General features: G+C 35.9%; 1 protein-coding gene across 2 annotated transcripts; it reads right to left on the bottom strand.

The window, feature by feature from the left end:
• LOC131157091 (small nuclear ribonucleoprotein SmD1a) lies at positions 1–15,213 on the bottom strand. Of its 2 annotated transcripts, XM_058110976.1 has the most exons (4): positions 15,018–15,213; positions 14,847–14,923; positions 494–685; positions 1–364 (listed from the first exon to the last, which is right to left on the bottom strand). In XM_058110976.1, the coding sequence occupies exons 1-4, from the start codon at positions 15,029–15,031 to the stop codon at positions 303–305; spliced, it is 345 nt and encodes a 114-aa protein (XP_057966959.1). In that variant the 5' UTR covers positions 15,032–15,213; the 3' UTR covers positions 1–302. The 2 variants fall into 2 exon arrangements, with proteins under 2 accessions (XP_057966959.1, XP_057966958.1); XM_058110975.1 differs by having other exon boundaries at positions 1–685; positions 15,018–15,170.
• Between the last annotated feature and the right edge of the window lie 1,255 nt (positions 15,214–16,468).

Raw genomic sequence — 16,468 nt, 5'->3', positions numbered from 1 at the left:
TGGCTGCTCAACTCATCATCAATAGAAAACTGCATGGGAGAATCCTACATAAAATACACACAAAACGTATAGAAATATAAGGAACCAAGAAGCAGCATCTTCCATTCTCATTCTAAGCATTTAACTAAGAAAGCACTGGCTAGCCACTAGCCACGTGCTACTAAAAATTTTCATTAGCAAAATATCAGCCCTTTCCTTCCTTGCTCTTCTGGGTAACTAATCTCCAATTAAGTCTTTCACTACAACACAGGTGTGTACATAGCCAGCACAAAAAAGAAAAATTGGAACCAAAGAAACATGAGTTAACGGCCTCGACCACGTCCACGACCACGGCCCCTGCCCCGACCACGCCCCAAAGGCCTCCCTGCATTGATACAAATGACCAAAATAAAATTAAAAATGAAATAATATTGACAGGACATAGACTTCACTAAACCCACACGCACATGACTCCAAAACGCAAGGAATTGCAGCCAAAGATTATTGGGTGTACCAGCAGTAGGCTTCTTGGGCTTGACCCTGGGTGTTTCTTCCACCAGTAATGTCTCGAGATTTATGCTGTCAGGAAGGATGTAATACCGTATATTGTTTCCCCTAACACTCAGGTGATCAAGATTTACAGGATTTTTTCCCTTTAGTGTAAGTTTCACAGTCTTCAGATGTGTGTTCATGCTAATATCCACTCCTATAATGAGCACCAGTCAGAAAATGTCACATGACCACATTTTTCAGCCTTTCACAAGCCCGTGTTTGTGGACTAAACAAGCAATTTCAACTTGATCATAAATATAAATCCATCATACAAGTCCCTCTAATTACCTTCTACTCTAGATGTACAGATTATATAAAAAGTTACCTACAAGGCTTCTACAAGAGCATGCAAATGAATTTCAGGCGATAACAATGCTTAGTTAGGGGGGAAAGAAAGGAAAAAAAAAATATTCTTGTATAAGCTCATGACACTTCACTCTCTCACAAACTAATGGAGGCCTTTATAGTCCATGTTCAGTGCACCCAAATTAAGAGATCAGACAAGCTAAAAAGCAAGGGGTGGGGTCAACATACACATTGGTTGGACAGCTATAATTACACAAATATAGCTATTTGATACAAGAGTTCGAATAAAAAAATGTTGCAACTAATATCTACATTCAAGTTTGCATAAAATTTCAAGCCTTGAAGTTAACATTCAAATCCTTCCCGATACCTCTCTTTGGAAATTTAATGATTTTGATTAATTTTGGATGACTGATGGAAATTTCAAACAGAAATTTTATTAGAATAAAATTACAATCATTTCAATTTCAAGGGGTGCGAAAAGAGGAAATTTTGAGTAAAAGTTCAACAATTTCATGAAGTTTAAGACCAAGGGTGCAAAGAGGGATTGTGGAAGTTAGAAATGACCGAGACACAATCAACTTTCGTCCAGTGATAGATAATTGGGTCCAAAAAGAAGAAGAGGATTTTAAATGCTATCTGAAATCCAAAAGAACCATATGGAGGGGCCATTGAACAGCTGAAAAGAATTCAAGGCTAGTTTTCAGAACAAATTAAGTTATCACGTGAACAAACCTCAGCATTTAATAATTAAATGGAAAGCTAACTTTGATTCACTACCAACCAATATGAGACCATTAAAACAAGGACACAGTTCACCTTCAATGCCAATTAAAGTTGGGGAAAATAAAAGAATAATACTTATTTCTGGAAAGGAATAGGAGTCTAGGAAAGAGTTTGCTAAAAATAAAAAATAAATAAAGGGGGCAAAAGACACTCACCTCGCCTGAGGTTTGGAAAAAAGACAGGGACCTCCCCTGAGGTTTCAAAAATTCCAGAAACCTCCCCTGAGATTTCAAAAATGTCACAAACCTCCCCCGAGGTTTAACAAAAAGACACAAACCTCCCCTCCAAAGACCTGTCTTTTAGCAAAATACAGGGGGAGGTTTGTGTCTTTTTGGCAAACCTCAGGGGAGGTTCTTGGAATTCTCGAAACCTCAAAGGAGGTCTCTAAGATTTTTGAAACCTCTGGGGAGTTAGTGTCTTTTGCCCAAAAAATAAAAAGGCAAGGCATATGTAATGCTAGTAGAGATGGAGAATTAGATAGCACCATTACTGTATTTCACTAGCACTACAATTACAGAGAAACCCATTGAACAATATTCTAGTCATTTTTAAATCAGAAAAGATACTACACACACACAAAAGTACTCAAACCATGAATTGCTCAAATTATTAGAAGCCTAAGGTTATGTTTAGTTTGTAGAAGACCTATTCCTTGTAACAAGATGAAACAAATAAGAATGTAATGAAAATTGTTGCATAGCAATGCAATTGATAAAAAAAAAAAAGTAACTTGAGCAAAAGTTTGTGTTGTTCCATCCAAAATGGTATAGATATTTCCATGGTGAAATATGGGAATGGTTATTCCTTGTCTAAACCCTATTATGGATTCATAAAAATTTTTGCATTGTTATTTCTTTTATGACAAGGACTCCTTTAATCTGTAAACTATCAAACTCTTCTATATAGACATTCCATGAACCAAACATAACATAATGGAAACACACACATTCACATGCATGCACACACACAAGATACAGTAGCTACTTACAATTTTGTGTGTACATAAAACAAACTAATGCATATAAATATATGATTATGTACATAAACATGCATGTTAATGCCTAAACATGGAATTGAGTTCATAAAAAAATTGATTGTCCTAGCAATGTTACAGAAATGAAAAAATATCTGACAATTACTACTCAAATTCAACTAAAATATTCTACATTTGGTTGTATATTACTCAAATGAACCTCCAGCAAAGAAAAAACCATGCAATTAGAGAAGATAATTTCATTAGAGGCCAGTTCATTAGAAACTATGCAACTTTTACTAGGGTTTTACAGTCAACTGCACCTTAGCAACCCAGGCAGCAGTTCATGTGAAATGTAAACAATTAGGTTTTTGGGCACTATGAAATGCCCATATGGCCATAACATTACAATACACAAGTCAAAAGGCCATCTATGTAGTGATCACCCCATCTAGAACAGCTAAGATCATCTATAACATGTTTACTTCAATTAACAAATTTTTTTGGACAGAAAAAGGAAGCTTCACTGAGAAACAGATATAAAGGAGAATTAGAATTCAGTTAAGAAAAAGGGAAAAGATACCAACATCAATTTAATTGACCCACCCGGCCTCAGTTGACATCATAAAAACAGCATCCCTTAAAACAGCCTGCGCTATAGGCACAAAGAGAAACCAAATATTTTATCCTATCCCAAAGAAGCCTTACTAATAATCACTTTACAGAAAAAAATTCCAGCATTCCTTTCAAATCAAGTTTCCCATAACACAGCACAAAGAGCACATTTCCACAATCTCTTTACATCCTTACCTTTCCCAAAACCAGTAAAAGAAATAGTAAAGAGCTCCTCCCCTGACTTCAGGCAAACCCACATTTCACCACAAGCCCCAAGCAGAACAATGCAGGAACAAATGCGACGCATCCTCAAAACTATTCCCGCACAAGAGACACATTGGGAAACAAGGCTTTTGAAGACATATATCACAGCAAATTGTTAGTGTTAACTCTATCAAGTCCAGTTTAAATACAATTCTCTTCTTTCTATGACGAACATCCTCCAACACCACATTTGCAAACAAGATAGCATCCACAATCTGCCTTTTACAGAGATGCACTTTGAGCAAGGGAAATGGTATCACTAAAGACACAAGCCTATTAGCAAGCACCATTGCAATGATCTTATACACACTAGATACTAAACAAATAGGCTGAAACTCCAATACTTGGTGGACCTGCTTTTCTTAGTTACTAAGGCAATAAAGTCAAGTTCACATTCTTCCTCAATTTTTCATCACCATCAAACTCATAAAAACTTTCATTAGATCCTTTCCCCACCACATCCCAACATTCCTAGAAAAAATATATATTAAAACCATCCAGCCCAAGAGCCTTATCCCTCTCTAGACTACAGCCCTGACCTCCTCCCCAAAAGACCTCTCCAACCAATAATTGGCATGTCCACAATGGGACTCCATTCCAACCCCTATATCATTGGTTTTACTGAATCTTCCTCAGTAAACAAGTTTCAAAAGAAATTAGTATCCTCTTCAGCTATCAACCTAAAAGAGCGGGGGCTCTAAGCATTAAAGATTTTCGTCCCATCAGCCTGGTCGGAAGCTTGTACAAACTCCTCTCCAAAGTTCTAGCTGCCAGGCTCAAATTGGCAATTTCAGAAGTAGTTGGGAAGCACCACCATGCCTTTGTGATAGACAGATAAATTCATGGACGCTACTCTTATTGTGAATGAGGTCGTTGATCCCTGTTTAAAGGGAGGAAAAAGCAGATTAGTGTATAAACTGGATATGGAAAGGCCTTTGACCATGTGAATTGGAGTTGTCTGCCTTATGACAAAAGGATGGGCAAGGTTGGTGCAATTGGACCAGTCATTGCATTCCCACCGCTTCTTGCTCCATGTTGATTAATGGCTGCCATATGGAATTTTTCAGATCATCTCGTGGTTTGAGGCAAGGAGATCCCCCCCCCCCCCCTCTCTTATTTATCTTGGTTATGGAGGTTTTGAGCCATATGATCAAGACAAATGAAGGTGGCCTTCTTAAGGAGCTCAACATCAGAAAGAGCACATATAATTTCTAGTCTCCCACCTCCTTTTTGCAGACGATACTATTATTTTCTACGAAGGTGATCCCGCTCAAATTCCTAACCTTAGATGCATCCTTCTTGGGTTTGAAGCAGTCACAGGCCTGAAGGTGAATTTGAGCAAGAGTTTGCTATTATTCCTACGGGACCTTGTGGCCCTGGGCCCCTCCTCACAAAAATTTTTGCATGTAACCTCAGAAGCTTCCCTATTTCTTACCTTGGCCAGCCTTTGGGAGCCAAGTTCAAAGGCAAAGGGTGTTTGGGATCCTACAATTGGCAGATTTGCAAGTAAACTCACTGGATGGAAAAGGACATATCTCTCCAAGGGTGGTATACTCACTCTTGTCAAAAGCACCTTAGTCAACCTCCCAGTTTATTTTATGTCCTTGTTTCCCATCCCTAGTGCGGTGGCCGCTCAATTGGAAGGCATCCAGAGAATATTCCTTTTGAGGAACACAAGAGAAAAATTCAAATATCATATTGTGAGGCGAGGGTTGTTAAGCAACCCATGCAAAATGAGGCCTTGGTCTTAGATACCTTCTCCTTTTTAATAAGGCACTCTTGGGTAAATGGCTCTGGAGGTTCATGTCAGATAAGAATCATTTCTCATAAGAAGTTATTGCTTCTAAATATGGCCTTCATCACAACGGGTGGGCCTCCAGAAGCACAGCCCACGACTATGGTACTAGTGTCTGTAAATTCATCAAAAAAAGGTGGGAGAACCCTTTTTTTTTCTTATATTCATTCTGTGAACATAGTAGCTAAATAACCTCAACGTGTCACATAAGGCAAATATTGTATAATCGACGTGGGAAATGATGAAGATATATTTTTTTGGCCTGATGTTTGATGCAGTCACTCCCAACTTAGGGCTTCATTCTCATCTACTTAAAAAGACTTGCCTACAACAAAAATGCCCTCATTTGCCATCACACGGAATGCTCAACCCATGGGAACATTTGGAACATTCCATCCATCAGAAATGTTTTTGACTAGGAAATTGATACTCTAATTGATTTTTACAGCAGCCTTTACAATGTTCAGAGCCAGGGCTCCTCCAACAATCCCAAGTGGTCCCTGAGCAAGGAGGGAACTTTCATAATCAAGTCTCATTTTAACCACCTTAGCTGTGCAACGGAGTGCACCAGCTCTTTTCCTTGGAAGCCCATTTGGAAAACTCAGCCCCTTCCAAGGTGGTTTCTTCCACCTAGGAGTGGGCAAGATCCTCACTCTTGACAGCTTTCAAAAAAAGGGCATCTCTACCATGAATAGGTGTTTTCTTTGCATCAAAGAAGTGGAATCTGTAAATCACATCCTTCTCCACTGCTACTGGACCAGGAATCTCTGGAGTTTGGCCATTTCCTTGATCAATCAGAAATGGGTCACTGCAGCGTTGGTTGAGAGTAAGAGAAAGGGATCTGTGCTAACAAGTTCAAAAGGAGAGCCCTTACTCTTATTCCTTGGGGCAGTTTGGAAAGAAAGAAACAGAAGGTCCTGCGATGGGATGGCTTCTTCTCTGCAGGCTGTTAAAGATAACTGGTTTTCCACGATTTCTAGTTGGCATTGTGGGTTGCCTGAGAGGGACTGATGTAGGACAAGTGAGAAAATTTAGATATTGAGAGAGAATTAGAAGAAGAATAAGAAGCAGCAGTAGGAGGAGGAAGACCAAAACAGAATAGAGTTGGGGAAAGAAGAAGAAGAAGGATGATGAAGGAAGAAGAAGATGAAGCCTGCAGGAGAGAGAGAGAGAGAGAGAGAGAGAGAGAGAGAGAAACTTCAGCAATTTGATTCAAAGCAATAACTGTACATCAATTTGCAAGTCCAGCACTTAAATCACTACTACAATTAACACATATTTACAAATATGATCCAACTAAACACATAATTACAAAATACTAAAGGAAGGCACTAAAAAATACAAAGAGGTCCTCCATACACATTATTTCCTAAACCTTTTTAAACCTACACTAAAATACATATGCTGAATGGACGGCCTAGGGGATGCAGATGGTCGGTCCTCCATCAGGGACCTCTCTATTTTTCTTGATTTCCTAGATATATTAGTGACTGGTGTTTGTTTAGTTTTTTGTTTGCTTGCGCTGTACTTGAATGGCATCTTTTTGATGCCCAGTTTGTCTTTAATAAAGATTCTTTACTGATAAAAAGAATTCAATCACTATTTCCCCGTTCTCAACTCCATTTCTCTTATATAATTACAACTCAGCCCATTTGCTGCCTTATGAAAAATTTTTGAGCTACAATCCCCATTCCTTACCCATTTAAACTAAGTTTTTTGCCTCCAACTCCTACCTTATTCAACAATACATCCTCTAAAATCATTCTTCAAAAACACTTGCCTTGCTCCCTCCTCTTCTGAAAGACCTTCCTCAATCTCTTTCCTAACTAGCAAACTCAATTCACTAAAAATACTCACTTTTTTTCTCTTAACATCTTCAAACACCCATAAGTTCCACTTTTTAAGACCTGTTTAATCCCCTTCAACTTCATAAAACTAAAACCTTTCCTCCAACATCACAAATACTCCAAGTCTCCTTAAATAACGTGTGAAAACCATGATGATCCATCCACATGTTAAATTCAAATTAACACATTAACTTGTTACATACGTAGTTCAATCATTGTGGTTTGCAGAATTCAGACACAATCTTTAAAAACTTATAAATACACTCCTCCTGACAAATTGTACAGCTCTGACCAGTAACACTTGCTAAATTTGCAAATAGAAAGGTAAATTACTAATTCCATTATCCCTTTGTATAGAGTTGAAATGAAAAGATTCTCCACTGTCATTTAATATTTTTGAAAATGTAACATGAACAGAGATTCATTTCTTAAGCACACAGCTGACATCCTACAACCAAAGACTGCATGAATAAATTAGAGAAAGATACCCATAGAAGTAAGGTAGAATAAATCGGATTAATCAAACAATCCTCTATGTGTGTGTGTGTGTGTTTATGGGCACATGAATAGTCTTATTGTCTACATAATTTCAACTTGAGAGGCAAATCCTGGGGAAAAGTTGCCAGAAAGGAAATGATTAAAATTGAAAAATATCTATTGCTAAACACTGGATTGTTCCATCTGCAGCAGCACTATTTTTGGATAAGTAAATCAAATGCACAAAAATGGAAATTTTGTTTAATTAATTAACTAATTCATTGGTAGTTAGAGAGACACTTGTTGGTAAATTTAATAGAAGGAAGCATTATTCAAGTATTGGTGCAAATAACATTTTTGAGATGAGACATCACTATACATTGGCATACTATTAATTCTCTTCATCATGTTGGGAAAAAAACAGATTCACACACACACACACATATATTGTTGGCAAAGAATAATCAAGACCAACTTCATCAAGTAGAATTAACATGTGGATCCTTGTACATGGAGAATAAACAAATTCCAAATGAAATCTCCTTGTACATGGAGAATAAAGTGGAAGGTTTTTTAATCAGAGTGAGCTGTGTCAACTATTCAATCAACTTATATTTGGCATGTTTCCTATTCTTCTTCAGAAACAACTGGGCTATTTCTTTGAAAAACTGTGTCCATTTTCAAATGTAAAAATTCGGCAATGATCTCGTCGCTAGTTGGGGAAAGAATCCATGTGAACTGGATTCTATGAGAAATGACAGAGAACAGGATTTTGTTAGAAAAATGTCTGGTTGGCAAACAAGGATTGGTTCAAGGTTCAAAGTGCATATAAATATTCTATATGATCCCACAAAATCTAGTATCATTCAAGTAATGGATTCTAGTCAATTGAAAGGATATTCTGATCATTTCAAAGATCATTTGGCATCCCTTGGTAATGACAAGTTGAAATATCAGAGACATTCAAAGAGAAATTCAACAATCAAAAGTAGGAAACTAAGGGACATTCGGAACCAGCAACTGTGTCAAAAATTATGATAATGAAAAAAATAAATAAAAACTAAAATCTTAAACATGTGTGGTTATTCACCAAATTAGAAATAAATCAACAACCTATTGAATGCATGTTCATTTTTGTCTTCGAAATTAACAAAGATTAATTATAGTACCATCTTTCCAATCACCACAAATTTTTCACAAGTACTAAGCAATTTAACAGCATCACTATTAGACCTTAATCAAACATTAGAAATAAAAATATTATTATAATATTAGAACAATGAAAATACCAAGAAAATACAAATTAAGATATTATATAAAAATAAGAATTACTTGATAATTTTTTTATTTAATAATTATATTTTCAAATTCATTCTTTAATACTGCAAGAAAATGGAAATTTGTTTGTGTTGAATTCTCCTACTCATATTAATATTTTGGATATATTTACATTTTTTTATTTTAAAATTCAACTGGCAGTTTTATTTTATGTTCTTGTCATTTAAAAATTAGGTGCACAATAATCTAATCCACAAAAGTGAACTCTAGAACTGGTTGCCACAAGTAAAAACCAGAAAATATAATTTTTAATTGTTGCAACAGCAGTTAAAATCAACAATAAAAGAAAAGCTAACAACGCAAACAAACAGGTAGCTGTCAGCTGCTGCTTGTAGAAAGTTTTATGTGGGCTTGTTTAAGAAATTTTGTAGATAGGAGAAAATTTAGGTGTTCAACATGAATGGTGGAGAGCAACATTTGTGACATATTTCATCAAGTGGGACTAAGGTTGAATGGCAGGGGTTATTTGATCTTTGTTCCAGGGGTGTGAAAGAATACAATTGACGAATTTTTCTCGATGGTCCTCTGGGTCTAGTAGGGTTGGGGAAAAAAAATGAGAGTCAAGGTTTGGAACCACCCAAATGAGGTTGTCAAAGGGGAAATTCTTTGGGATCACTTGACAGTGACAGGCAATGTGCAAATTGTGGACAATATGAGGTTGCAACAATCATAGGATGGAATGGGTTTTGGTAACTCATGTTTTATTGATGAAGTTGGGATCAGAGAAGTCTAACTCGGTCGCATCCTGACACGTGGGAAATGCTAATGCCCAATTCTTTAGAAGGGAAGGATTGATGATCAAATAGGCAATCTCAGACAGGCTTCTTCGACAAGCTCTGGTCAGTTGTTCAGGTAAGGGCCATGAAATCAAGCTAAATTGCACAAAGTATTTAGAAGAGCATAGGCTCCACCAAAAATTCTGGACGGAAAAGAAAAAAAAAATACTAAAGAGAAATAACAATGGGATTTTACTTGTGTCGACTACCCAACTAGCTCAGGATGTGGTTTTGGGAATGAAGGCCGAAATTGTGGCCAGGAGATTAAGGGTGAGTTTGGCCCCTTTTTCGAAGAAGTTCTCCTTTTTGAAATAAAAGTTATGTCTAATGCATTAGGTAAACAGTTTTTCAAGATTTTAATATCTAACTCTTGCTTTTTTGAGAAGCAGATTTGAAGCTTTTAAAACTTAAAGCTTGCTTCTTCTTTTTTCCCTCTAACAGACTATTCTACTCCATTGCATAATTTGCATCCCAGATTTTTTTTTTTATATTACACACTTAAAGAAACATTATTTATATCTCTTAAAATGACAGCCATTTTGGATATTCTAAACATTCCAAAAAGGATCCTGTTTTTTTTTTTTTCTTTCTTTTCAAAAGTTTCTTTTATCAGCAATAAAGGGGCCAAACTAATCCTAAGTATTACGCTAATGTATCGAATGAGGAGAGTGAGCTAGACAGTGATTTTGACTATGGCAGCTGTTTGTTATTGGATTTGGAAAAATTTCGTGCCCTTCATGGTTGTAGGACAAACTCCTGTCCACATCATATCTCCCATGTGTCAAGGACCATGTAGTTAAATTAAGAAGTTCCAATTTTTTAGGAAGAGAATTACTTTAGAAAAATTTATTGGTCAAGCAAAGAAGAAACAAAAGAGCACTCAAGAAGGAAATGGTATACTACCAATTCCTCTCCAAAAAATACTAGTGAGAAAGGCAATGAAGTTCAAGATTTGCCGGATGGTCTGCATCCTTGATTGACCAACCCTACCAAGCAAGAAATTAGGTTGGTTTGTGGGAAATATAAATGGAAACAACAATGTTTTAAAAGGCTCAATTGAGGCAAAGCCCAATTGAGGCTCGCCTCAAGATAAGACGTGCCCTAAGGCACAATAAAAAATATCAAGTCTCAAAAAGGCAGCAAATTATGCATTATGGCTTGAGAATTTATACAACAAACACACCTTTTGCACCTTTTTAGTTAAAATTTACACATTTTGTGTGTAAAACTCAAGTTAGATTTGGTTAGAAAATTTCAACCACATATTTGAATGAAAAAGGTCCTAATATAAATTGATCTCTAAAACTCTTGAACCTACACTTCTCCAAAATAATAGAGAATTGCACCCTAAATCGAGGGAATAATTTGAATTTTTTAATGTTATAACTATCTCTAGACATGATTCACTTATTGAATTCAGGTTTTCCCACAAAGGCCAACAAGTAGTTTACAAACTATAGTTTCATTTTTAAAAATTTTATTTGTAATTTTCTTGATGCTTAAAAATAAGTGTAAATAAAGGTTTGCACTTTGCCACATGCCTTTGCCTCTCAAAATATTGGGAAAAACAATCAAAGAGTGTTATATAACTAAACATGATCTATTAATTATGACGTGAAGGCTTTTTTTGGATAGGAGAAAATATACTAACAAAATAACAAAGTACAAACACGGGAGATCAAGATGTCCTCCAAAGAAACAAAAGAAAAGTTATAAACAATTACAAAATAACTGCCTACCAAACCCTCTGTAGGTCAGGCAGCGATATGCCCCAGAAGAACCTGAAAGAATGGGCCCAAAAAGAGGCAAGAAACACAACTCTATTCCATAAAAAACTAGGAGAGGCTGTGTGGTCTTTTAAGATTCTAGAATTCATCTCAATCTAAAGGTCCACAAGGGGGCAAAAGACACACATCTCCATAAAGCCTGCCCCTTTTGGACTTGCCAAAACCCAATAGATCACTTGCAAGAAATTCCTCATAATCGACCACCCATAGAGCCACCCAAGCTTCATCAAAACCAGTGTTTTAAAAGGCAAAGGCAAAGGCGTAAGGCGAGGCGTTTTACCCTCCGTGAGGCGAGGTGTAAGCCTAAAGGCGTTGACGCATAACCATTTTGAGATTGTATTTTTTTTTAAATAATTAATAAATAAAATTAATTTATATATAAAAAAAATGTAAACAATTTTAGAATAATAGAGAAAAATATATAAACATAATTTTTAAATATCATATAGGCCAATTTTAAGTTTTAACTAACAAACACAAATAATATAAGTTAAAAAAATAGCATAAGTCATGGTAAAAAATCCAAATTAAAAATGTCTTAACTCTAATTTCTAAAAGCCAGCTGCAGCCAACAGCGGCAGAGAGTACAAGAGGGTCGCGGAGAGAGGCAAGAGACTGCAGAGGGTCGCTGCAGAGAGACAACAGCTCCGAAGAGTTCGTCAAAGGGAAAAATACGTCAGAAAGAGTCATAGGAGGCAGATAAGAGTTAGGAAGGGAACGTTGACTCCTCGGAGAGAAACGAGAAGCTTGGAGGAATTGTTGGAAGCAGCCATCGAGTCGTTGGAGAGAGAGGAGGTGCTGGAGAAATCGTTGGAGAGAGAGCAGCGGCTATCGTCGAGGAGAGGACTCGCTGGAGGCTTCATTGAGAGAGCAGAAGGGAAGAAGCTTCGTGGCAGAGAGGGAGGTTCTAGGTTTTCTTTTTCAATTTATGTTTTAAACCGAGAAGCCCAAAATGCATACGCCTTGAGATTTGAGGCGTAAAAGGCGAGCATTTACAGGAGAGGCGTACGCCTTCTCCCTTGAGGCGTACGCCTTTTAGGATTTACACATTTCTACCTGCGCCTTAGTGCGTTTTAGGCCCAAATCGCCTCGAGGCACACCTCAATAACACCTTTTAAAACACTGATCAAAACAATAGAAGAGGGCATTTTAAAGGTAGTAAGCCACTTGGCAATGAAGAAAGTGGTGTGTAGGGGTGTACAAAAATTACCGAAAACCGGACCAAAACCGAACCGAAACCATAAACAGTTCGGTTTTTCGGTTTCTGGTTTCAGTTGCGGTTTTCAAAAATAAAAAAGTTCGGTTTCAGTTTCAGTTTCAGTTTCAGTTTCGGTTTTATGTTGAAACCGAATTGAAAAAAACCAAAAAACCGATTTATATAATATATATATATATATATATATATAATATGGCTAGTAAAAATATAGCATGCAATATAGCCACTATAGAAAATAAAAATCCTCAATAAATTTTTAAGAACTTTATGAAAAATAAAGGTTATTTTTGTTAAAAGTGCCCAACATATTTTATTTTGTTAAAATTATGAGTCCCTATAAAAAATTAAAATGTTCAATAAATTTTCAACAATTTTATGAAAAATAAAGGTTATTTTTTTTGTAAAAAAAATCAGTTTAAAACCGAAAAACCGCAACCGAACCGCCACATTTTCGGTTTTCAATTAAAGTATAATTTTGGTTCGGTTTCGGTTTCGGTTTCGGTTCAGAAATCCCAAAACCAAAAATTTCAGTTCGGTTTTCGGTTCTAGCGAAAACCGAAACGCACCAAACCATGTATAGTCCTAGTGGTGTGTGTGTTTCATCGGACTCATGACAAATGGAGCACATATTATGATAAAGGGCCTTATAGGGTCTTTTGCATTATGATAGGTCATGCAAATGAAACATGTTGAGAAAGACAGTCCAAATGAATGTCCTAATCTTAAAAGAAACCTTAGCCTTCCAAATGATGTGGCTCAAAAGAAAATGACCTGGGAAAAAGATTGGAAGGAAGAGTTTGAAGGAGGTGATGGGAAAAAAGATTGGATAGAGAAAAAACTGAAGAACAACACCAAACCCCCCCCCCCCCGGGGAAAAAATACTCATCATTCCTTTAAGAAACAAAAGGCTACACAACATTAAGCACAGTGGAGAGCTCTTCAACCTCTCTTTCATAAGAATTCCTATAAAAATGGAAATCCCAAGAAAGAGATCCTTCTACACATAAAAGAAAGAGCTGATAGGTAAATCGTGATGAGTGGAAATCTTCAAAAAACGAAGCACCATCATCTCCAATAATCTCTCACCAGCCCAAGCATCCTCCCAAAACTGAACCCTCTTGCCATTACCCACTATGAAACAGGTGAGAGGAAAGAAGAAGGGTTTCTTGACCTTTTTTTTTTTGGTCTGGAGACCCCCTCTTGTGGATTATAATATTTCACTCAATAAATTTTCTTCATATAAACAAAGGGGGGATCTGAGGTAGATTCTAAGTCAGGTTCCCTTTTGATGCCAAGAGCTGCAATCTTAGATTCGGGAAAAAAAATGGCAGTGGGGACTTGGGAGAAGAGACAAAAAAACAGTAAATTTAAACTCCAGTAGATCAAACTTGGAATAAAGGATGAAGGCTTTGTTGCTTTTCACTCCATGTGCATGTTTGAGGGTGCTAGTTGCCATGCATCATCTTCAGAAACTATATATTAGTTTAGAGGGTATTAGTAGTCCGCACTAAAATAAATATAGCTACCAGGCACCCAAGAAAACCCTGGTAAAATGAATAAATAAATAAAGCACTAGTGAACCAATATTATTAAGCTTACCAATGTATTCACTCCTCTTACCCATCCAAACCAAAAACGCATATCAAAACAATGGCACAGGTTCCCTACTTCTCCACATTTTACTTCCAAACAATTCAATTGCAGAACCAACAATTTTAATAGCTCAAATTATGGAGAAAATGATAATCTAAGATCTATACCAATAATATCAACCGAATCCCACATTAAACGTGGAACTACTGCACACCAGGGTCCAAATACCTACAAATGTGCAAGCATACACATAGATAACTGAGAGAACCCAAGTACAGTGAACCCTAACTTTTTGTAATTTAAACATAGATTTAAAAAAAATTACGATCCAAGATCTTCAAACTTAGGAAAACAGAATCGTCCGCCCAACTAAGCCTAGTCCAGCTACGTGGCTTAGCAGAGTCGACAAATCAGTTCACATAAACCATAGCCAAAAAAAAACATAAGAGTAGAGATTTAACATCTTTTCATTCTGTTTTTTCCTCAACCAAAGCAGAACACCGGTCAGTAAGAATTCGTTCGATTAAAGTTGAGGAAGAAACCTGTAATGGTGCCGTTAACAACAGTTCCGTTCTTGAGCTCAATAGACACAGTCTCGTTGTTCAACTTCATCAAAAACCTGCTCATTTCATATTCAAATGTAAGACAACAAAATAGCGTAACAAAGAGAGAGAGAGAGAGAGAGAGAGAGAGAGAGAGAAGAGGGAAGAGACCTGACGAGCTTCATCGCTGACGAGAGGAGGAGAAAGGGTAGGGCTTAAGCAAACAAAGCCAGGGTAGCCAGCAGAGAAGACGGGGCTTTAGGGCTTTGGGCACAATTTTTTTATAATACGATAAAATGTAAAACCTGCCGTAAAATTTTTCTATTTGCTATTTGACCCTCCGATTTCACAAATTGTAATCTCTGCCGCATCAGAATGTGCATTTTAATGTTTTATATATTTCAACGAAAATTTTGTCTTTCTATATAATTTTTCACTATAAAATACAAAATTCCATTATATGATATTTTTTATATCTAAATCGAAAAAAAATTGCCATGTGGGGTCCATATTTTATTTTAGAATTTTTAAATATGAAAATCTTTTTCAACTTCAAATTAAAATAATTAATTTTATTAGCACAAAATTTGTTATCTTAAAATTTTTTAAATTTTTAAAAGCTAATTTTTTTAGAAGTAAATATTAAAATTAAATTATTACTAAATGTAAAATCATGTTCTATGATATGAAATTTTTTTTAATGGCAATGTTGCATTTTAAAGTCTCTAATTCGAAATATAAAATTTTCTTTGTTTCTTGAGAAGTTTTAAAATACTAAAAATATCTTAAAAATTGTTTGACCATAACTTTCATGGTTGTAAAACTCAAACCAGTTATCACTCAATAAAGTCATCGGGTTGGTCAAACCAAAAGATTAAAACATGAATATTGTGTGTGTGTGTGTGTGTGTGTGTGTGTGTTGTGTATTATAAAAGAAAAAAGAAAAATTTTTATTTATTTAATTAATTAAAATTTTCATTTAGGTCCTGTTTGGATTAAGAATTTTGGTTGAGACAAGATGTAAAGAAAATAAAAGATGATTACCTATTTTCTATTACATTTTCTCTCTAATATCAAATACTATTATAAAAAACAAAAAAAAAAATGTGTTCTATTGATTACAAATTAAGAAAAATAAAATCTTAATAATGCACAAAAATAAATTTTCCTTCATTAATTTGGTAGATATACATAATTTTATTTTCTTTCTTACTTTCCTTTATATTTTTTTCTTTCCTTAATGTTTTTCATGTTCCAAACAAGGCCTCAAGGTAAAAGAACCCAGAACCCAATTAACATGTGTGTATTGTGTTGAGTTTATCATCTCATGTGTAACTTGCACATGGTGGCCTATAAGATGCTAAAGGGTAGAGGACAGGAAGTCAACCGCTTGGTACTCAACTAACATATATATTTTTTAAAGTGAGGTGGATTAATTTGGCTGGCACTTTGAGTTTAGTCAAGTTAGCTCGAGCACCCGAGTTTGACTGGGTGAAACACATCCAGAAAATGATAAACAATAAGAACAATAACAAAATTTACGTGGTTCGACAAAGCCTACATTCACGAAAATAATGACACAAGAATTTCACTAAGGAAATTTCAAAGTGCACGATACATTT

The sequence above is a fragment of the Malania oleifera genome, chromosome 6, assembly GCF_029873635.1.
Source record: "Malania oleifera isolate guangnan ecotype guangnan chromosome 6, ASM2987363v1, whole genome shotgun sequence".
Taxonomy (NCBI): domain Eukaryota; kingdom Viridiplantae; phylum Streptophyta; class Magnoliopsida; order Santalales; family Ximeniaceae; genus Malania; species Malania oleifera.
This window is presented reverse-complemented; position numbering and strand designations above follow the sequence as displayed.

Excerpts from the sequence above, each read along its gene's own strand:
- LOC131157091 (XM_058110975.1), bottom strand. Across the intron at positions 686-14,846 it reads TGTTAACGGCACCATTACAG|GAGTGGATATTAGCATGAAC; the intron begins GTTTCTTCCTCA and ends TGCTCATTATAG.